Source organism: Acinonyx jubatus, chromosome X (genome assembly GCF_027475565.1).
Source record: "Acinonyx jubatus isolate Ajub_Pintada_27869175 chromosome X, VMU_Ajub_asm_v1.0, whole genome shotgun sequence".
Classification (NCBI taxonomy): Eukaryota; Metazoa; Chordata; class Mammalia; order Carnivora; family Felidae; genus Acinonyx; species Acinonyx jubatus.
In genome coordinates this window covers 88,758,553-88,781,341 of record NC_069389.1, presented here as the reverse complement: position 1 = coordinate 88,781,341, position 22,789 = coordinate 88,758,553, and the positions used below count along the sequence as shown (strand labels likewise).

The 22,789-nt window shown below is 44.1% G+C and overlaps 1 protein-coding gene across 1 annotated transcript in view; it reads left to right on the top strand.

Moving 5' to 3' along the window:
* The window catches only part of TRPC5 (transient receptor potential cation channel subfamily C member 5), a 265,379-nt gene extending 243,044 nt beyond the window's left edge, over nucleotides 1–22,335 (top strand). The window contains exons 9-12 of the mRNA XM_015083806.3: nucleotides 16,702–16,905; nucleotides 17,157–17,198; nucleotides 18,090–18,179; nucleotides 20,193–22,335. Of these exons, the coding sequence (XP_014939292.2) occupies nucleotides 16,702–16,905; nucleotides 17,157–17,198; nucleotides 18,090–18,179; nucleotides 20,193–20,885 (1,029 nt within the window). The 3' untranslated portion in view covers nucleotides 20,886–22,335. The remainder of the gene's footprint in view (nucleotides 1–16,701; nucleotides 16,906–17,156; nucleotides 17,199–18,089; nucleotides 18,180–20,192) is intronic.
* Nucleotides 22,336–22,789: the final 454 nt, after the last annotated feature.

Here is a 22,789-nt window from a genome sequence, read left to right as displayed (position 1 = left end):
ATTCTTGTCATCGGGGATACAACAGGGTGACAGGTGAAGACAGATACAGTCCCTGTTCTTACGGGGTCTACAGTCATTGACCCACGGTTTCAAATTTCACTATTTGAAATTCATGTCTTTACCTTGAGACTGCCCTTAACCTTTTTTGGGGTCATGGATTGCTTTGATAATCTGTCAAACATGGACAAGAAAAATGTTCATGTGAGCAGACATGGTAAATTTTAGCATAAAATCTCAGAGGATTCACAGACATCCTCCCAGGGGCACCCAGAAACCCGTCACCTTAAGACCTGTCCCCAGTTATCATGCAAATATGTTTTAAGCTGTTAGCACATCACTTGTGACTCGGTGTAAATGAGTCCAATCCCTTACTGAGATCAGGTTTTCATATGGGGCCAAGCAAGTAAGAGAGACCATGAGGGACATGTAACTGATGAAGACTGGGGAAGGGACACCAACAAAAACAAAAAAGAGAGAGAGAGGAAGATTGGAGGCACAGAAGGAAAATGTCACCATCATCACAGCTTGGCAAAGGATCGGCTCTGGGCAACAGTCCCCAAGCCCAAGGTGCCTTCAGTTGCTCTGTGAAATAATAGCTATCAGTGGACGATCTGTGTCCATAAAAATGACTGTGTTTGCATTTCAAAAGATTTCTGAGCTGAGACTCAGGAGGAATTGTTCCTTGTGGAAGACCTGGCCTTCCTATGGACTGGTCTCTGAATGTTCTCTGCACAGGCTACAGATAATCTTTGTGGACAAGTCAAATGCCCTTGGCCCAAAGTTCCTCACTGGGGAGTGGGATTCTTCTTGGATTCTGCCTATTCCCATTATTAGTGTTCTGGACACCAGGAATCCGTTGACTGGAAAACTAAATGATACAAATGTTCTATAATTTCTGAGCAGCTTGAGGTCCAGAAACGAAATGTGAGCTCTGAGTTATTAAGATTAATAAGGCCTTGCTCTTCCTGTGGTCACCAGAGCCCTGTGTTGTAGCCTGGCTCCATGTGAGACGGCATAGGCAAGGACGTGTCCTTTGGATACAACACAGAAGTCAAAATTCCCAGAAGGAGCATCAGAGGTAACGACCCACCGCATTACTCTGCCTTTCACTTGAGGCCTGACAGCAAAATGACATTACATCAGCTGTCAAAGCAAATCTGTGTTTGTTTGAAAGAGAAAAATAGAGTAAAAAAGAGGAGAAAGGGTAATTGTATTTCCTTCTTAACCTCCTTTCTTCTGTCACAGGATTTTGCTTTTTCCTCTGTTCTCTTTCCCAATGTTCCCTGGGCGTTTGGACTTATATACAAGTACCTGCGCCTATAAATTTGTGAGATAATCACAAAAGGTTTATGACAAATATATTCGTCTCAAAGCTGCTCCTTTTTTTTTTTTTTGAGGGGGGTGCGCAGAGGTAGAAGGAGAGAGAGAATCTCAAGCAGGTTCAGCACAGAGCCTGACAGGGGCTCAATCTCAAATCAAGAGTCTGACACTTGGGGGGCACCTGGGTGGCTCAGTTAGTTAGGCATGCAATTCTTGGTTTTGGCTCAGGTCATGTTTTCAGTTTGTGGGATCAAGTCCCGCATCTGACAGTGCAGAGCCTGCTCGGGACTTTCTCTCTCTCCCTCTCTCTCTGCCCCTCCTTCATTCGTGTGCTCTCTCTTCATGTGTCAAAATAAGTAAACTTCAAAAATTAAAAGAAAGAGTCTGACGCTTAACTGAGCCATTCAGGCGCCCCTCAAAGCTGCTCTTAAGGGGCACCTGGGTGGCTTAGTCAGTTGAGTGTCTGACTTCAGCTCCGGTCATGATCTCGGAGTCCATGAGTTCAAGCCCCACATAGGGCTCTGTGCTGACAGCTCAGAGCCTGGAGCCTGCTTTGGATTCTGTGTCTCCCTCATACAGGAAAACTAATGCAAAATACTTTCTGCTAGAGTCCTTCTGTCCTTAACCAGGATACGGTGTCTGACACATAGTAGGCTCTCACTTCATATCTACTGACACAATGAGCAAATTCAGGAATTCCTAACGCATATGACAAAATATTTCAAAGTGTGAAGACGGGCAACTGACAAAGCTGACGAAAGCTAAGTTTCTTGTCCTCTAGTACAGAGGTTGGCCAATTTTTTTTCTATAAAGGGGCAAATAGTGAATATTTTAGGTTTTGTAGAAACCTAAGATCTAAGATCTTTGTCACAACTATCCCATTCTACTATTATAACACAAAAGAAGGGGTTCCTTGGCGGCTCAGTTGGTTAAGTGTCCGACTCTGGATTTTGGCTCAGATCATGATCCCAGGGTCAATGGGATCGAGCCCACAGCCCTGCGTTGGGCCCTGTGCAGAGTATAGAGCCTGCTTCCGATTGTCTCTCTCCTTCTGCCCCTCTCTCTGGTTCCTGTGCTCTCCCTAAAATTTAAAAAAAAAAAAAACTTTAACACAAAAGAAGCCATAGAAATACATAAACAAATGGGCATGACTGTGCGCCAATAAAACTTTATTTATGGGCGCTGAAATTTGAAATTCATGTAATTTTTGTGTAAAAAATATTATTCTACTTTTGATGGGTTTTTTTTTCAATCACTTAGAAATGTAACAACCATTCTTAGATCTCAGGCTGTTCAAAATCAAGTGGCAAGTCAGATTAAGGCTGCAGGACGTTTTTTGCCCACTCTTCTAATTGTATCAATATATATCTCTTTCCTACCTTTGTGGACTGAGGCTCTGTGAAGACAGGGGCTCTGCTCTAGGTTTTCTTTATATTCCCCTGGTGCTTAGTCACATGTGGGACACATAGTAGGTACTCAATACATACTTTTTCACTGATTGATAGGGAGAAGCTTGAGGAAGTCTCTGATCTATAGTGTGTCAACCATGCTTTTAAAAATGTATAATGTGGATTTATATCCATTGCAAGTGCTTGGCGTTTGGAGATGAATAAATTTCTATGGCAATGGGTAGGAGCATTATCTAACTGAAAAGAAATCTGCCTACATGATGGATTTCATAATTATAGTCACACAGTGCTCTATAATTCCCAAAGCACATTTGCATATATTGTCTTATTTGATCCTCACAAGGATTCTGTGAGCATCGGCAATATTATCCGCATGTTACAGGTGAGGAAACAGGCTTCCAAAGGTCAAGATTTGACCGAGGATACGTGGCAAGTTTGCTCGTGCATTAATTCATTCCTTCTACGAGGACTCGAGAGGCCGCCCTATGCAAGCAATTTGGTCAGGGTGAACCCAAGCCCAGTGACTCCTCGAGTGATGTTAAGAAGCAATCCAGAAAATAGAAACGTGGCCTGGAAAGTTAAAAGTGGACTCCTGACAAGGGAGGCAGATGGGGACAGACAAGTAGATTTTCCCACGCCCACGACGCAAGAAGACACCCTTCTCTCTTCCACCATCCAACTTCGGCTCAGGTCGCAATCTCGCAGTTCATGAGTTCGAGCCCTGCATCGGGCTCTGCCCTGACAGCTAAGAGCCTGGAGCCTGCTTCGGATTCTGTGTCTCCCTCTCTCTCTCTCTCTCTCTCTGCCTCTCCCCCACTTTCTCTCTCCCGCTCTCTCTCTCTCTCAAAAATAAATGAAGGAAAATTTAACAAAAAAGATGATATACTTGAAAAATATATATTACTGATGGTGGGAGCCTAAGAACAAATAAATAGGGACAAGCCCATGAAAGTGGTTTGTGAGGATCGGTGTGAGAGGACACAGCAGGGTGCTGTGAGGTGGAGGACCAGAGAAGCTCACTCTACGTTGGTTGTTGAGGGCACGTCTCTTTTTAAATTTTTTTTAATGTTTTAATTTTATTTTTGAGAGAGAAAGAGAGAGCACAAGCAGGGGAGGGGCAGGGCGGCAGAGAGAGACAGAAGCCGAAGCAGGCTTCAGGCTCCACGCTGTCAGCACAGAGCTGGATGAGGGACTCAAACTCACAAACTGAGATCGTGACCTTGAGCCGAAGCCAGATGCTCAACCGACTGAGCCACCCAGGCGCCCCTAGGGCACATCTCTTTGAGGAGGTAATAGTTGAGCTGAGAACTGACAGGTGAGAATAAGCCAGCTCTATTTCCTGACTAGGAAAAAAAAAAAAAAACCCACACAAACAGAAAAAAAAAAAAATTTCCCAAACCCCTTTCCATTTACCCCGGTCGTTACATCTTCAGTCATTCTACGGAGACTCTTGGAGAAGTGAAGCCTTGAGCTGCAACTTAATTTGGGGGTGTGAGAGAGGGCCCAAGGAATGTTTGCTCATTGGGTATTGGTGAGCCCACATCCACGGCCCAGAAGAGCCAACAGGAGACTGAGAAGCAGGAAATGAGGACACAGTAGGGTCAGGCTACCCGGAGCTTCTGATGCTGATGGGGTACAGCAGGATTCTAAAGGTGGTTCCAGGGGCACCTGGGCGGCTCAGTTGGCTAAGCGTCCAACTCTTGGTTTCGGCTCAGGTCATGATCTCACGGTTCATGGAATCGAGCCCCGCGTCAGGCTCTGCAATAAAAGCCTGCTTGGGGTTCTCTCTCTCTCTCTCTCTCTCTGTATCTCTGCCTCTCCCCTGCTCACGCTCTCTTCCAGTAAATAAATAAATATTTTTAAAATAGTAAAAAAAAAAAAAAAAGATGTTTCCAGACATCATCCCACTGAATCCTTGTCTAAGCGTTATCCCCACAGAGAGTAAGCGAACCAAGTAAGTGGCACGTGTGGGTGGAAGCAAGGGGCAGAAGACTGAGACTCTAGATCTGCTTTACCACCAACTAGATGTGTGACCCTCTGGAAGTTTCTCTCTGCAGACCTCACTGGCCCTCTCTGCATTTCTCTCTGCAGACCTCACTGGCCACGTACAAAATGACAAGCAGCATACTGCCAATGGCAGGGGGGGTGTGTGTGGGGGGGGGGGGTGAGGCTCCAGTGAGAAAATGGGAAAGTGCTTGGAAAAGCATTAAGCCCTAGACAAATGTGAGGTTCTGTCTGTCGGAAGTCCCTTTCCCAGGGGCGAACTAAAGGTGAAACACTGGGCATTTTATTTTCTGGCCCATTGTGTTTGACACTAGCCAGAAAGCACTTATGTAGAGAAGACAGGAGCTCCAGAAAGCACGAAGGGAGTCCCCCTCCCATGACGGCCAGGAGCCCTTGTTAGGCTGTAGGGAGGACAATTCTCCCATCACTTGAGCTCAGTAGGACCTGAGAGGCCAGTTCGAGCTGATTTTGTTTGAGGACGACCTGAGATACCACAAGAATAATTTTTTTGCAGTGATAAACTGGAGGCCTAGAGAGAGTAACATGGCTTCTTTCCAAGTCTCAACTATGATATACGTATGCTACACATATGACATACATATGTGACATACATATCCATGTGATATACATGCCCAGAGGCTTGTATGTTGCTGTCCCTCAATCAGAACTTTCCTATGCTGTGTGCTACTCCACTGAGGCCCCACTTCCTCACCTAACAACGGATAGTGGTAGGTGTCTACTGGGAAAGAACCACATTTTTAAATTTCCAGCACCCAGTCACCCTGAGCCCCCCTTTCGTTTCTTTTCCCCACACCCCCACCCCACCTTGTGGTAGGACAAGGAGGACAAGAACGAAAATAATCAGGGCGTTTGGGTGGCTCAGTCGGTTGAGCTTCCAACTTTGGCTCCGGTCAAGATCTCGCAGTTCATGACTTCGAGCCCCGAGCCGGGCTCTGCACTGGCATCCTGTCAGCACAGAGCTTGCTTCAGATCCTCCGTCCCTTTCTCACTGCCCTTCCCCCTGCTTGCACTGTCCCGAAAATAAATAAATAGATAAACAAACAAACAAAAAGAGAGAAGAGGAAAATAATCGAAACTGGCAAGATGACAACAGAAAAGGTAGTAAAGGACTGCAATCCCACTGGTTGGTTTCTGCAAGAACTTAAATGGCTTAAAACCGCCCAAATGTCATTCTGAACCTCAGAAAGTAGACGGTTTCTTTGAAGGCAGCAGAGTGGGTCAGAGGTGGACCACAGAGGAGGGATTTCTCCTCCAATTTGTTGGCCACTTTTCCTGCCATGATCCTTGGAATCAGAGAGAGAACCATAACGACACTTCGTTGTGACCTGCATTGTTTTTATGACTGCACTTGTGTTCCACATACTAAATGGTCTCTAAATAAAACCCAGCGATGTTTGTGAAGACCTTGCAGGAAGGACCCTTTTAGAAGATGGAAAGTAGACCCTTCTGGAGTCTCAGGGACCTAATGCACCAGGTCAGTTTGCGATTGTCTGTTTTTCTGCCACTTTTATTTATTTATTCATTTTTATTTTTTTAAGTGTTTTTTTTAAAGTTTATTTATTTTTGGGAGACAGAGAGAGACAGAGCATGAATGGGGGAGGGACAGAGAAAGAGGGAGACACAGAATCGGAAGCAGGTTCCAGGCTCTGAGATGTCAGCACAGAGCCCGACATGGGGCTCGAAGTCATGAACCATGAGAGCATGACCTGAGCCAAAATCAAGAGTCAGACGCTTAACTGACTGAGCCACGCAGGCGCCCCTCTCCATCTATTATCGTCCTCAGTACAGGCAGCCTGCTGCCTTCTCATTAGATAGGCAACATGCATGGACCTTGAAAGCATTACTCAAAGTGAAATAAGTCAGGAAGAGAAAGACAAATATCATATGATCTCATTTCTATATGGAACCTTAAAAATTAAACTAAAAAAAGGACTCATAGAAAAAGAGATCAGATTTGTGGTCACGGGAAAGGAAATTGGAAGAAGGTGGTCAAAAGGCACAAACTTCCAGTTCTAAGATAATAAGTACTGGGGATGTAACGTAACAACACGAGGACTATAGTTAACACTACTGGATGGTTTATACTGAAAATTGCTAAGACAGTAGACCCTACAGGTTCTTATCACAAGGAAAAAAGCATTTTTTTTCTTTTTTTGTATCTTTATAAGGATATCAATTAAAGGTATTGTGATAAGTATATGTAAGTCAAGTCATTCTGTTGTACACCTTAATCTTGTAGGGTGCTAGGGGCGCCTGGGTGGCTCAGTCGATTGAGTGTCTGACTCTTGATTTTGGCTCAGGTCATGATCTCACAGAAGTGAGATCGAGCCCCACTGGTGGGGTGCTGGGCTGTGGAGCATGCTTGAAAGTGTCTCTGCTCTTCTCCCCACCCCCGTGCATGCTCTCTCTCTCAAAAAGAAAAGAAAAAAGATCTTATACAGTGCTACATGCCAATTATATCTCAATAAAACCAAAAGAAAAATAAGAAGTTTTGCAATGTTTAAATAGGGGCGCCTGGGTGGCTCAGTCAGTTAAGCATCTGACTTCAGCTCAGGTCATGATCTCACGGTTTGTGAGTTCGAGCTCCATGTCAGGCTCTGTGCTGACAGTGAGGGGCCTGCTTGGGATTCTTCTTCTCTCTCCCTCCCTCTCAAAATAAATAAATAAGCTTAAAATTTTTTTAATAAAGATAATAAAAAATTTAAACAATAAATAACAATTTCTTCAGTGTTAAATAAACACTATCAGCTTCCCCCACCCCGCCTCCCCAAAAAAGAAAAACCAGAGAGTACCAAGCCTCAGTGACCACCAAATATCTTCCCCGCCACTATTTATCTCTTTGGCTGTGTTGTGCACACATTAAGAAAGGTGGAGACTGTCAGTTATTAATTCTGCCTCTGTCCCACCTTCCCCCACCCTGTGATTCTCTCCATAGTAGCCTGATAAGCCAGCTTTGTGCATAATGCTGGGTGACCTAATGACATTTTCTTTGGGGGTGTACAAACTATACCTACTTCCTACCATCCCGTCAACACAGGGATGGAAGGGAGGGGTGGCCATGGGAAGATAAGGACAGATAGGGACGAGGCAGAGATGCTGGTCTGCTACTTTGGACTGCTGAATACATCTGAGCTAGCAGGTTGAATCCAAGAATTAGTGTTTCCAAAAGTGTGGTTGACAACCACCCGCATCAAGATCATCCACAGAAACTTATTAAACAACGTAGATTCTCGAGTCTCCCATCCCCGCAGCATCGGTTTTTTGTAGGTCTGAAGTGGGGCCCAGGAATCGGCATGTTGGCAATTTTGGCAATTCCCTACTAGACAACTACATATGTTCACGAGGGAGAAGGACCTGCTTGCAACACCCCGTCCTGCAGTTCGAGAAGGTTAATTGGGCTATTGAGGGGGCATCACTGCTAAGGTGTGAGGGATGTTGGGGACAATGGATGGGCAGTGAGTTGGCACTGGACGAAGGGCTCTCTTTTTATGCCCTGGTGTTCTGCAGCTGAGTTTGTGCACTTGACCTGAGGTTTCTACAAGGGCTCTAGAGTAGATAAACCAATATCAAAGTCAGTCCCAGCAGGCCCCAGAATGATTCGAACAGGATATTCTAACCATCTAGCAACCTTGCGGAAGAGAGGAGGAACACTGTCTTTAGTGACGGGGACCTGACTCCCCTCTAGACCACTACACATGTGTAATAAGCTGGAGGTGAGGGCATGGGAAGGAATGGTGATACTCACTGAGGGGACTATCTCTACTTCAGGGCTTCCAAGAGACCCGAACTTCCTCCACATTCTGAAGATTCCAGTATATATTTTTTAAATGTTTATTTATTTATTTTTGAGAAGAGGTGCAGAGAGAGAGAGGGAGACAGAGAACCCCAAGCAAGCTCTGTGCTATCAGTGTGGAGCTCAACACGGGGCTTGAGCCCACGAACCGTGAGATCATGACCTGAGCCGAAGTCGGACTTTCAACCGACTGAGCCACCCAGGTGCCCCTATTTTTTAAATGAATCAAAACAAAAATGGAGTTGCAAAAACTACGATATATTTTAAATGCTTACATCTTTTTTAAAATTGCATTTTTATCCCCGAGGCAAAACCACAATACAATGTATAACATTGGGTGAGGTCCAGAAATCTGCATTTTTAACAAATGCCCCATATGCACACCAACATTTGAGAAGCATGCCCTGAATTTTACCAGGAGGAGAAAGTGCTCCAAGTGAGGTAGACTTCCCTTGAAATGCCAGGAAAGTGAATTCTCTTGCCTCGATTTGGGGTGTGTATGCCACAGCAATTTGTGTTGCTTTCCCATCATAGGGAATCAGAGCTGGTCTTATGCCCAAATGAAGTAAGCAGCTACGAGTTAATGTGAAAAATGCCAAAATATCCCCTTACCCAAAATAACCCTCCGACAAGCCTGCCATTGGGCCCAAGATTCCCGGGAGTAGCTTTTCTCCTTAAAGGTTATTATTAGCTCCGCTCTGCTGTGTCGATGCCTGCCACTCTCCCTTTGCATTATGTTATAAAGCTTTCCAATTTGCTAAGGCAAGATGGTTGCTGGCAGGAGATCTACGGGAGTGCATAAGAATTTGTCAAAAGCTGGTAAGAAATTGGCCTTGTAGCTTGATTGCAAGGAAAAGAACCTTGAGCTTGGATTTGTTGAGAAACATGAAATTGAACAGATATGTTCGTTTGACCTAGCTGTGGCTGTGTGTTCAGAATCTGAGCTAGTCAACAACATTTGAGGGTATACTCTTCAGTCCCAGTACCTTACACGGGGACAGTGAAAGGAGATAAAATATACAGAAGCCTTGGTCTGCTCCACAGGACCTGACAATCTCAAAGGCAATGCAGGGCACACACATGATCTAGAACACATATGTAAATCTATGTGTCATTAAGAGCACATTGAAAGCACATCGTGGTAGCACAAAAGTCCTGAAAATTTTGGAAAGTATGGAAGAGGAAGGACCGCTGCCTATGGTTGTGTAGGTATATCTTACACAAGGAACCCCGCCAGGGGCGGATCTTGGAAAATGTTTAATAGTAACAGTTGAGTGCAAAGGATAGGGCAGAGTAGGAGAACGCATCACCACCAAACACTGAAAATAGGCAAAGAAAAAGCCAATGTGTGATATGTCCATCACATAAGGTGAAAGGCTAGCCCCATGCAGATGTATAAAAATCTTTGAGGCATTGGGGCCCCCGGGGGGCTCAGTCGGTTAAGCATCCGACTTCAGCTCAGGTCATGATCTTGCAGTTCGTGGGTTCGAGCCCCGCATCAGGCTCTGGGCTGACAGCTCAGAGCCTGCTTTGGATTCTGTGTCTCCCTCTCTTTCTGCCCCTCCCCTGCTCCTGTTCTGTCTCTGTTTCTCAAAAATAAGTAAATGTTAAAAATTTTTTGTAAAAACCTTTGAGGCATTTAGGGATGTTTAGACAAATACAACCACAAGAACCAATCTATAATCTTGCAATTCACATTAGATCAAGGATTGAAAATAAAACAGATTTCTACATGCCAAATCATCTTTTTGTCCATATTGTTCACTGCTGCAATCGTAACACCTAGCATCTATATATATTTGATGAATGAAGGAATGAATGAATGAATACTTACTAATCACTTTGCAACTCATGCTGTTTAATCCTTCCAGGTGGTCTGTTATTTCCAGAGCTTCAGGATCCGGGTGTTAATTCTGTACACTAATTACATTCTGTGTGATGTTCCCACCACCACTACTGGACAGTCATCACTCTATACCCAGAGCCTAGCAGAGTGCCTGGGATATAGTAGTTAGTTGCTCAACATAGGAATCAAAGAATGGAGGTTAGGTGGGCCATGAATTGATACATGATAAGCGAATGGAAAAGGACCATTGAGACAATAATTTGCAGTAACTTCTGTGCTAAGTTACATGGTAATTCCCAACCTAAGCCCACCTGAGCACTAGGGGAATGGAATGGTAGCAATTGGGGTCCTAAATGGAGTAGGGACGATGAGGGACACCAGAAAGCCTCTGAAGCTCAAAAAGATGCCTATGGTGTATAAGTTCACCCACCATATGACTCTATTACTTTGTTGAGATTGAATGCCTTTTTTCCCTTAGAATTTTAGACAACTATTTTCTTTTAAAAAGGACATTACTTCTTAGTGTTTAAAACACAAACAAAAAGCTTACCTCACCCAGGGGTTTACAAAAAAAAAGAGCATTTCCAGATAGCAGGATCTCTAGGCAAGTTTGAAAATGTGACTCAGTTCATCTTAAGAAATACTTATTGAATAGCTACTTCATTTCCAGAACTATGGAAACATTCCATGAATGAGAGACTGGCTATTTTGGGCCATCAAAGGGTAAAATGAAAATTCAAGGTTTGTTTCTGGTGTTGTTGGCTCAGAAATGTAGTGGAAAGAATCAACAATTATATAGGTCTTACTACATAGCAGGCCTTGGCATTTTACATTGATTTCTCTTTTTGTTGTTTATGTATTTTTGAGAGGAGACAGAGTGTGAGCGGGGGAGGGGCAGAGAGAGAGAAGGCGACACAGAATCTGAAGTAGGCTCCAGGCTCTGAGCTGTCAGCACAGAGCCCACTGTGGGGCTCGAATTCACAAGCCATGAGGTCATGACCTGAGCCAAAGTCGGACACTTAACCGACTGAGCCACCCAGGCACCCCTTTATTTCTGAAATTCCACAGCAATTCAGGTTGGTAGATATTTTCCTTGACTTTAACATTTGAGAAAACCATCAGAGATTGGGATTGACGGGTCTGAAGTCACACAACTAATAGCAGAACAGTATTTTAAACCCTGGTCTGCCGAACTCCAAAACCTCTGCTCTTTCCACAATGGCAGGCTACCCCTCACGATTTCATGCTGCCCTTACCCCCGTCTTCCTCTGCATGCCAGCTTGCCTACAGCACCATTATCTCGCAATGCAGGATTCCAGGGCAATGATAGTTACTATAGCGATAATTGTGTGTGTGTGTGTGTGTGTGTGTGCGCGCGCGCGCACGCGCGTGCATGTGTGTGTGCAATTTACATATTGAAGCTCTCATCAAGGGCCTTCAAGGGCTTGCCCAGCATACTTTCTAATGAGTTTGAAGGGAAAAAAATCTATGTATCCTTTTATATTTTGGGGGTTGACATCTAGAAATGTCATCATAAGTTTAAACAATTGCAAATGATATAATTTCAGGAATATGATAAATATAGATATTTAAAATAAAATTATCCTGGGGGAACTGGGTGGTTCAGTCAGTTGGTTAGGTGTGCAAATCTTGATCTCAGATCAGGTTTTGATCTCAGGGGCTTGATCTTAGGGTTGTGAGTTTGGACCCCGAGTTGGGCTCCACACTGCGCATAAAGCCTACTCAAATAAAACAAAACAAAATAAAATAATAAAATAAAATAAAATAAAACTATCTAGTCACTCATTTAAATTTATCCAATGGAATCTGAATGCCACAACGATTTGCTACTCATAGGCATGTATTTAAAAATTAAATGGCTATAATCTTTAAGGGCAGAAAGTTTACATCATTCCCTTTCTCTTTGAATTCTTCTTTCCATTCACATCCCCACAGGATTTTATCCTAATGTCATAAAATTTTTGTTTTAAGTATTTTATGACTATTGATCATGACAATATTTCTTCAGAACAAAAATATAAATTAAATTTTAATGTTTTATTTCCTTCAGCCAGAAGGTAATAAATGTTAAAACATTTCTTTTTTTTTAAGTTTTTTTTTTTTTTTGAAAGAGATAGCAAGCGGGAGAGGGGCAGAGAGAGAGAGAGGGAGACAGAGAATCCCAAGTGGGCTCTGTGTTATCAACGCAGAGCCCAATGCGGGGCTCAAACTCACAAACTGTGAGATCATGACCTGAGCTGAAACCAAGAGTTGGATGCTTAACTGACTGAGCCACCCAGGCACCCCTAAAACATTTCTTTTGAGTTTAGTTATGATTCAATGATTAGCAGTCCAAAACAGCTCAAGGAACACAAATACAATACAAATTTTGGTAAATAACTTTAAGACATAAACATACATTTTTATTGGAAATGCATTTCTTCAATATGTGGTTAGGGTTTTTCATCCAACTAGTTATTATATCCATAGAATATTACATAATATTTAGGAACAAAATTCAGCTTCAACTATGTTTTTATATTTTTATGACAGTAAGTGCTAAGAAACCTTTTCATATCAATAAGTATATGTGAATGGACAGTTTTATTATGCCATTGTTATTCAATTTTCTTGAACTCTCAGTTACATGCCAAAAGATCATATAATCCTTTTTTGAAAAATAATATTTTAACAATCATCTGACAACTTGATTAGGTTCCCCTTATATTTTACATAAAGCAAAGATCTGTAAACTGTATTACTTAGAAAAGGATTTGTTACTCAAGATTACCGCCATTCAGTTTCTCCATTTCTGGGAAGTAATACTGTGGTAAGAAGCCTCTACAATGGCCCTCCACTGATCCCCACTTCCTGGAATTTGACCCCTTATACAATCTGTTCTCCTTGAGCATGGGCTAGACGTAGGGACTCAAGTCTAACAAACAGAATATGACAAAAGTGATGTCACTTCAGAGGTTAGGTTACATGAAGATCTTGGCTTTTCTCATTGACTCCCTCTGAGTGAAGCCTGCTGCCATGTTATGAGCTCTCTTTTGTTTTTTTAATTGTTTTAATGTTTATTTATTCTTGAGACAGAGAGAGAGAAAGAGAGAGTGTGCGCGCGCACGCGCCTGAGCGGGGAGGGGCAGAGAGGGAGACACAGAATCCAAAGGAGGCTCCAGGCTCCCAGCTGTCAGCACAGAGCCCAACGCGGGGCTTGAACTCACAAGCCGTGAGATCATGACCTGAGCCGAAGTCGGATGCTTAACCGACTGAGCCACCCAGGCGCCCCAATGTTATGAGCTGTCTTTTTTTTTTTAACACTTTTTAAATGTTTTTATTTATTTTTGAGACAGAGAGAGACTGAATGTGAGAAGGGAGGAACAGAGAGAGAGGGAGACAGAATCTGAAGCAGGCTCCAGGCTCTGGGCTGACGAGCTGTCAGCCCAGAGCCTGGTGCGGGGCTCGAACTCACAGACTGTGAGATCATGACCTGAGCTGAAGTCGACTGCTTAACCGACTAAGCCACCCAGGCGCCCCACCCAATGTTATGAGCTGTCTTAAAGAGAAGCCCGTATGGCAAGGAGCTGAGAAAGGTCTTCAGCCAATAGCTAGCAAGGGACTAAGATCCTCAGTCCAACAGTGATAAATTTCATTTCATTGAAATTAATACAGTTTGCTCTACGAAAACACCAATAAGAAAGCACTATGAAAAGATGCAGACTGGGAGAAAATATTTGCAAGTCACATTCCTGACAAAGAGCTTGTATCCAAGAATACAGGCATACCTCATTTTATTGTGCTTCGAAGATATTGCTTTTTACAAATGTAAGGTTTATGGCAACCCTGCATCGAGCAAGTCCATCGACGCCACTTTTCCAACAGCATTTGCTCACTTTTTGTCTCTGTCTCACATTTTGGTAATTCTCGCAATATTTCAAACACAGTCATTGTTATTATATTTGTTATGGTGATCTGTGATCAGTGATCTCATTTTTTTTGAGAGAGAGAGAGAACACACATAAGCGGGGGAGGGGCAGATAGAGAGAGAGAGAGGGAGAGAGAGAGAATCCCAAGCAGTCTCCATGATAACAGGGTGAAGATCAGAACTGTGAGATCAGACCTCAGCCAAAACCAAGAGTCGGAGGCTCAACTGACGGAGCCACCCAGGTACCCCAATGGTTACCATTTTTTAGCAATAAAGTACTTTCTAACTAAATTATGTACATTGTTTTTTGAACATAATACTATTGCACACTTAAAAGATGACAGTATAGGGGTGCCTGGGTGGCTCAGTCGATTAAGCATACAACTTCAGTTCAGGTCGTGATCTCGTGGTTTGTGGGTTCAACCCCCGCACCGGCCTCTGTGCTGACAGCTTAGAGCCTGGAGCCTGCTTCGGATTCTGTGTCTCCCTCTCTCTCTGCCTCTCCCCTGCCCATGCTTTGTCTCTCTCTCAAAAATAAATAAACACTAAAAAAAATTTTTTAAGGTGACAGTATAGTGTAAACATAACTTTTATATGCACTACCAATCCAAAAAATTCATTTGACTGACTTTAGTGCAGTGTTAGCTTTATTGTGATGGTCTGGGACCAAAACCACAACGTCTCCAAGGGATGCCTATGTATAAAAAAAAATATCAAAATTCACCTGTAAGAAAAAAATGCAATACAAATGGACAAAGGGTCTGCACAGACGTTTCACCACAGACAGTATATAAATATCAAATAAGCATATGAAAAGATGCTCGACATCATTCGCTATTTGGGAAGTGAGTCTTAAAACCATAATGGGATCCAACTACTTATCTGTTAGAATGGAGCAACTTTCAAAACCTGACACGTGGTTTGTCAGGATGAGCACAGGGTGACATTTGGAAGTGTTGAATCACTATATTGTACACCTGAAACTAATATAACACTGTATGTTCACGAGCTGGAGTTAAAACAGAAACTTGATGAAGAGAATAAACACCTGACAAGTGCTAAGGAAGTCACGGAGCAAGTGGTGGGAGTGAAAAGTGGCACAGCCACTCAGGAAGACAGTTTGGCAGTTGATTATAAAGTTAAATGCACACTTGGGGCGCCTGGGTGGCTCAGTCGGTTGAGCGTCCGACTTCGGCTCAAGTCATGATCTCACGGTTCATGATTTTGAGCCCCACATTGGGCTCTGTGCTGACAGCTCAGACAGAGCCTGGAGCCTGCTTCGGATTCTGTGTCTCTCTCTCTGCCTCTCCCCTGCTCATGCGCTGTCTCTCTCTGTCTCAAAAATAAATAAAAACATTTAAAAAACTAAAAGAAAATAAATTTAAATGCACGCTTACCACGTGACTCGGCAATACCACCCTAGCTTGTCAAGCTAGAGAGGTTAAACTTATGTTCAGCAATAACCTGTGCGTGAATGTTCCAAGCAGCTTTATTCATAATTGCTAACACTGAAAACAACCAAGTGTTCTTCAAGAAGCGAATGAAGAAACCGTGGTACATCTATATAATGGAAAACCACTCAGCACTAAAATGGAACACAGATGAAGCTCAAAGCCAGTCTCAAAAGATTATCTACCGTATGATTGCATCTATCTGGTATTTTGGGGGTTTTTTTAAGTTTTTTTTTTAAGAGAGAGAGAGAGCAGGGGAGGGGCAGAGAGAGAGGGAGAGAAAGAATCCCAAGCAGGCTCCATGGTGTCAGCACACAGCCTGATGCAGGGCTTGATCCCACGAACCGAACTGTGAGATCATGACCTGAGCTGAAATCAAGAGTTGGATGCTCAAGACTTAGCCACACAGGTGCTCCTAAAGTTTATTTATTTTGAGAGAGAGAGAGAGGGAGGGAGGAAGGGAGGGAGAGAGAGAGACAGAGAGACAGAGAGAGAGAGAGAATGAGCAGGGCAGGGACAGATAAGGAGAGAAAGAATCCCAAGCAGGCTCTGCACTGTCAGCATGGAGCCCAATGCAGGGCACAAACTCACGAACTGTGAGATCATGACCTGAGCTGAAACCAAGAGTCGGTCGCTCAACCAACTGAGCCACAGGCGCCCTCCCGCTGTTGGATATTTAGCCTGTTGCCAGTTAGTTTGCTAAGATAAGCTACAGCGCTACAGGGAACGACCCGGCGCATACATCTTTTTGCAAGTATAATAAGTTAAATCTCTAAAAGTAGGATTACCAGGTCCTAGGGTATGTGTAATTTGAGTTTTTATACCTACTGACAGATTGCCCTCTATCGAAGCAAGCAGAACTTTTAGAATGAGTCATGTGTGCATTCTGCAGTGCCCCATCCCAAACTCTTGAATTCTCTCTTTCATAGGATCATGCCGATATTGAGTGGAAATTTGCAAGGACAAAGCTCTGGATGAGTTACTTTGATGAAGGCGGCACCTTGCCACCTCCTTTCAATATCATCCCCAGTCCCAAGTCATTTCTCTACCTTGGTAACTGGTTCAACAACACCTTCTGCCCCAAAAGAGACCCTGATGGGAGACGGAGGAGGCACAACTTGAGAAGCTTCACAGTAAGGCTTTTAAAAATTATGTTTTGGTTTTTTTTAAACAGAACTGTTTTCTATCTCCCCCCACCCCCAACACCCTTGGTGACAGTCCGTATATTAAACATCAAAAAATCACTTCAACCCCCCGATGTTTGGGGGCTTGTCAGGTAGGAGCTCCTCCGTTATTCTCTAGCCCTAATATTTAGAAATATATTCGAGTGGATGGGTTGCTGGGAGACCACTGATCTAAGCTCTCTGTCCATTTTCAATTACAGGAACGCCATGCTGACAGCCTGATACAGAATCAACATTACCAGGTAAAGCTCGTCCCAGGGACTAAGCACAATAGTTCTTGGTCAGTTGTGTGACCTTGGACAAGTCACTTAACCTCAGCAAGCCTCAGTTTCTGCATCTGTGAAATGGGGGGGGGGAACATTTAAGTCACAGTATTGTCGCGAGAATTGAGTGGTGAGCATGTATGTATGATGAAGTGTGCATGTGCACGCGTGCCTGTGTGTACGTGTGGCCTGCCTGGCACAATGCCTGCCACGTCTCATCACCACTACTAATACAAAGCGGAGCACATCCCCAGGAGGCTAAGTGAAAAGAAGCCATCCCTGTGAAGGACAGGTGACATTTAAGAAAAATATCTGGACTGGGGCGGCTGGCCGGCTCAGTCTGTAGAGCACATGACTCTTAATCTCAGGGTGGTGAGTTCGAGCCCCACGTTGGGCGTGGAGCCTACTAAATAACTAAATGAATATCTGGATTATGTAATTAGTGGACATTGAGATCAGTAGACTTTGTGACACCGAAGAATGACTTTCTCAATTTTCTAAAAGGAAGAACTCTCATCTTACTGGGAGGGTTAAAGTTTCATCCAGATTGAAGGAGGAAGGGTATTGACCATGTCCCTTCAAGGATTATTCCATTCTCATCATTGTATAGATGGGAATCTGTGTTTGCTTTGTGTGTGGGCAGAAATTTTTCCCTTTGGGTAAAGCTGCTCTTATGAGCCCACTCTGCCACCAAATTTGGACACTTGCAGAAAATGACTGGATCCTGGGAGAATGTGCTATTGCAAAGACAGTCTAAGCATATTTTATTTCTTGGATGTGTTTCTTATTTTACTGAGAGCCTGAGAAGAAAACTGAATGCTTCTTTATGTGTGTTTTTTTGTTGTTGTTGTTGTTGTTGTTAATTTCCAGGAAGTTATCAGGAATTTAGTCAAAAGATACGTGGCCGCTATGATAAGAAATTCCAAAACGAACGAGGGACTGACAGAAGAAAATTTTAAGGTGATTTAATCACAAAGTGGTTGAATTTCTCATTTCACATTTCTTAAGCATCTTTTGATCTTCACCAAGTTTGAGGTTTCTGGTGATAATTTCAACCTCCTATAACCCACCAACACCAGCTAGAATTTTTACTTTCTCTCCGAGTGGTCTGTCCCCCAGAAAGTGGAGAGATTTTGCCAATGTCTCTTGCCACAATCAGCTTTATGAACGAAAGACATTTGCCTTATTCTTTTAATATTCTGGGTGTCTCACGGTGTGGGAATTGAAATTGAATGATATGGCAAGGACGTATCGTGAGGGGCAAGATAGCAAAAGGACATATAAAGGCCTTCTTTAAAGATACAAGATGAAGACCAACCAATCCATTATTAAATCTTCCTTTTCATTTTTCTAATGCTTATGTATCTTAGAGAGAGAGAGAGCGCAAGCAGTGGAGGAGCAGAGAGAGACAGACTCTGAAGCCGGCTCCAGGCTCCGAGCTGTCAGCACAGAGCCTGACACAGGACTCGAACCCGCGAACCGCGAGATCATGACCTGAGCCGAAGTCGGACGCTTAACCATCTGAGCCACCCAGGCACCCCTTCCATCTAAGATTTAACAAACCCTATCATTACACATTAAAACTCTCCTAATACTGGCATGAGCCCAAAGCAGTGGTTCTCAGTCAGAGGCAATTTTGTTCTTTAGGGCACATTTGGCGATGTCTGGAGGCAATTTTGGTGGTCACACCAGACGTGTGTGCCAGTGGCATCTAGTGGGTGGAGACCGAGATTGCTACTAAACATCCTACAACGCCCAGGACAGCCCCCCACGACCCAGACTCTCAACATGGCAAGTGACTGAAGACCCCTACCTTAGAACACAGGTATATTTTCTAAGGAACATAAAAAGGCCGTTATCCTAACCCACAGATGGAAGTCATCTCGTGAGGGCCTGCTACGTGCCAAGCACTCCCCTGGGTGCTGGGGTACAGTGATGAGCAAGACCTAACCAGCCCCCACTCTTGTGGTGTGTCACGCACTAATGATCGAAGGTGACACATGACTGGATCTTCTGACAGGATCGACACAGGGCGCTGTGGAGACAGGAGAGACACTCAAGTGGGATTTGGGATGTCAGAGCAGCTTTTCAGAAGAAGCCGTGTTTAAGCTGAGGAGCCAGATAAAGGGGAGTCGCGGAGGAGAGTGTCCTAGGCAGACAGACCAGCACAGGCAAAGGCCCAGGGGCAAGAGACGGTATGTCTACGCAGGTGGACAGCAGGAGAGCGAAATGTTCCCACTTAAGCTTTGAGAAGGTGGTCTTTAAAGGAAAACTCTAGGGGCGCCTGCGTGGCTCAGTTGGTTAAGCGTCCGATTTCGGCTCAGGTCATGATCTCACGGTTCTGGGTTCGAGACCCGCATCAGGCTGCTCATTGTCAGCACGGAGCCCGGTGCCCACTTGGGACCCTCTATCCCCCCGTCCACGCTGCCCCTCCTGCGCTTGCGTGCGCTCTCTCAAAAATAAACAAACACTAAAGGAGCAATCTAGTATCTGGGCAGTCAGAGATAGAAGAATTTCCTGGGGACCTGTGTAGACAGGGACCCCTGTCCTCAAACAGCAGTCTCTAACCTGACATGTTCTACTTCCCTAGTTTTATTCCATGGGGTCCTAAAAGCTTTTTCCTCTGCCGCAGTCTTTGTATATGCAGATACGCCTATGAGAGCTAGTGCCCTAATCGAATACCTTAATCACTAGTTAACGTTGTAATAGGGACAGGTCTGCTGCTGTCCTCTTGATAAGGACCATCTGAAATCAGCGTTACTAATTGCACGATGTTGCCAATGGCCACCCCTGCCCACAGAATTATTAATATATTTTTCTTGTACTGGAATAATGTGAGATTTTGCCGGTAGTTTGTGTACTTTGTGATTTGCCATTAGGCAAAGCCTGGAACGTTCCGAAGGACACCCAGTGAGCCTATCTTGAACAAAAGGCCATGCTTCTTAACATAACGTATCTTCTCTCTTGCCCCAGGAATTAAAGCAGGACATCTCCAGCTTTCGATATGAAGTACTCGACCTCTTAGGAAATAGGAAACACTCAAGGAGAAGCTTTTCCGCGAGCAGCACCGAACTGTCCCAGAGGGATGATACCAATGATGGCAGTGGTGGGGCTCGGGCCAAATCCAAGAGTGTCTCTTTCAATTTAGGCTGCAAGAAAAAGGCCTGCCACGGGCCACCTCTCATCAGAACCATGCCAAGAGCCGGCGGTGCCCAAGGGAAGTCAAAAGCCGAGTCATCAAGCAAACGCTCCTTCATGGGTCCTTCTCTCAAGAAACTCGGTCTCCTATTCTCCAAGTTTAACGGTCATATGTCTGAACCCAGTTCAGAGCCAATGTGCACCATTTCGGATGGCATCGCTCAGCAGCACTATATGTGGCAGGACATCAGGTATTCTCAGATGGAGACCGGGAAAGCAGAGGCCTGCTCTCAAAGTGAAATTAACCTCAGTGAGGTAGAATTAGGGGAAGCCCGGGGCGCTGCTCAGAGCCGTGAATGCCCTCTAGCCTGTTCCAGCTCTCTCCACTGTGCATCCAGCATCTGTTCCTCGAATTCTAAACTTTTAGACTCCTCAGAGGACGTCTTTGAAACTTGGGGAGAGGCTTGCGACCTGCTCATGCACAAATGGGGTGACGGACAGGAAGAACAAGTTACAACTCGGCTCTAAGACCCCTACCACCTGTTCTGGAACTCAAGAGAAACTTTGTAATTTCCTTGCTCTCAAAGGTGACACGGCGGACGACTCCCTCATTGCCCTGAGCCACCCCAGCCCCACCCCTCCCCCACCGCCCCCCCAGAAAGGGGAGTGAAACTCCTATTATTTTCACTGTCTTTTATAGCCACATTTTCCATGTTCCGTTCTTGTGATTATGATTCTCGTTACTGCTATTATTTGCCTTTTTATACCTATTAACACTAAGTCCATTTCACAAGCAACTGAAGGGGTGTTTGCCCCTGGTCAGCAGAGGTGCAGTGGGTGCTTAACCCCTTGGCTTTGCTTTTCTTACCCTTGCTTCCTTGAAGCTCCAGGTGCCACTTTGCTACTGTTGCTGCCGCTCAGATTCCTGACCTTCCTCAGGGTCTCACCGCATTTCCCCACGAGACTGAGGGAGGTGCTCAGCAGTCCCCACCAGCTATCAAATAAGGCAAAGCAACCTGCCTGTCTCCGTCGCCCTTCAGTGCTCCACGCTGCCATTCTGGTCCAATGAACAGCATCAAAGGGAGACAGAACAGACTCCAAAGAATTGTCAGCTTGTGGTTTCTAGGTAGAACTGGCCTTCTTGTTGTTTTTGTTTTTAAACACGACAACTTCTGTGCTCGCTTCGGCTGCACACACACTTAAACACGACAACTTCTCCTGATCATGGGGGCGGTTGGCTTCTTTGGTTTCTTAAAGATGTGCTAGTTGCCCTAATATTTACCACGTAGTATGTGTCGTATCTAATAAGTTAGTGAATTCCTTTCTTGTGTTTGTGTGTTTCCGTTCCTTACGGCATTTTAAAATGCGACAGTATTGAGATTAGTATTTAGGATGTGTCCTGTTTTTAAAAAACTTCTGCACTCTAACCAGTAGTCACTACATCTCAGAGGTTGGCAAGAAAAATAATTAGCTGGTACATTCATAGGGTCCTATCTACTGTGGATAGTTTTAATCATCATTGCTATCGAAAGCATTTCTAAGGTAAAAGTCTGGGTTTGAAAATGTTTTTTAATCAGAAAGATAACCTCTTGTTAAGGTGTTGAAATCTGAAAAGAGCATCTTCGTGAAAAAACAATGTTGGGTCTAGATAACCTGATTCAGGTTGCAGTTGGAATATTCATGGGGGACAGTGAAATTGCACGTGTAAACTTATGTTAGACATATAACGTGACCTTAGTGAATTCATGGAACTATAAACGTGATCCGACTTCTACTGTCTTCACAGAAAGCAGCATTTATACATACAAATTATTTGCCACAGCTTGAGAGTACCTCATCAGATTCCAAAGGTTAAAAATGAAGGTTAAAAAATGAAGTCCATAATACATATGGTTATCATGTTGATCCAATAACCCCTGAGAGATAATCTGCTGACCAACGGTGGGTTTGGGGGGGGGGGGGTGTATTTTTTTTTTTTTTACCAACATTAGCACAAAGTTATCCCCAACTTACACTCTAACATATGATCCAAACAGCCCTAGGTCTGGGTACTAGAGAGTAAATTAACAGTGCGTAGCTCAGAAAACTCAGAAGGTTAGGATGTTCTGTTCCTGTAAATTGCAACAGTAACAGAAATCCATCTAAAACCATGTGTGTACTTTCTGGTAAAAGTAAGTATGATGAAGCATTTTCAAATAATGCCTATATGCCTCCAAGAGAGCTTGTGACAGTGTAGTTTCTGTTATTTGAACAGATTCCCATTTCCAGCCCTAGCTTTGGTGACTGATGGTCAAAATATTTCACATGAACATGAGGTTCACATGAACAGGAAGTGAGGAGGGGGAGAACAGGAGGAAGTGTTGAAGAATAAAGCTCAGATCCAAGGAAAAACCATCAAGAGAACGAGATGCATCAAGACCCATATGGCAACA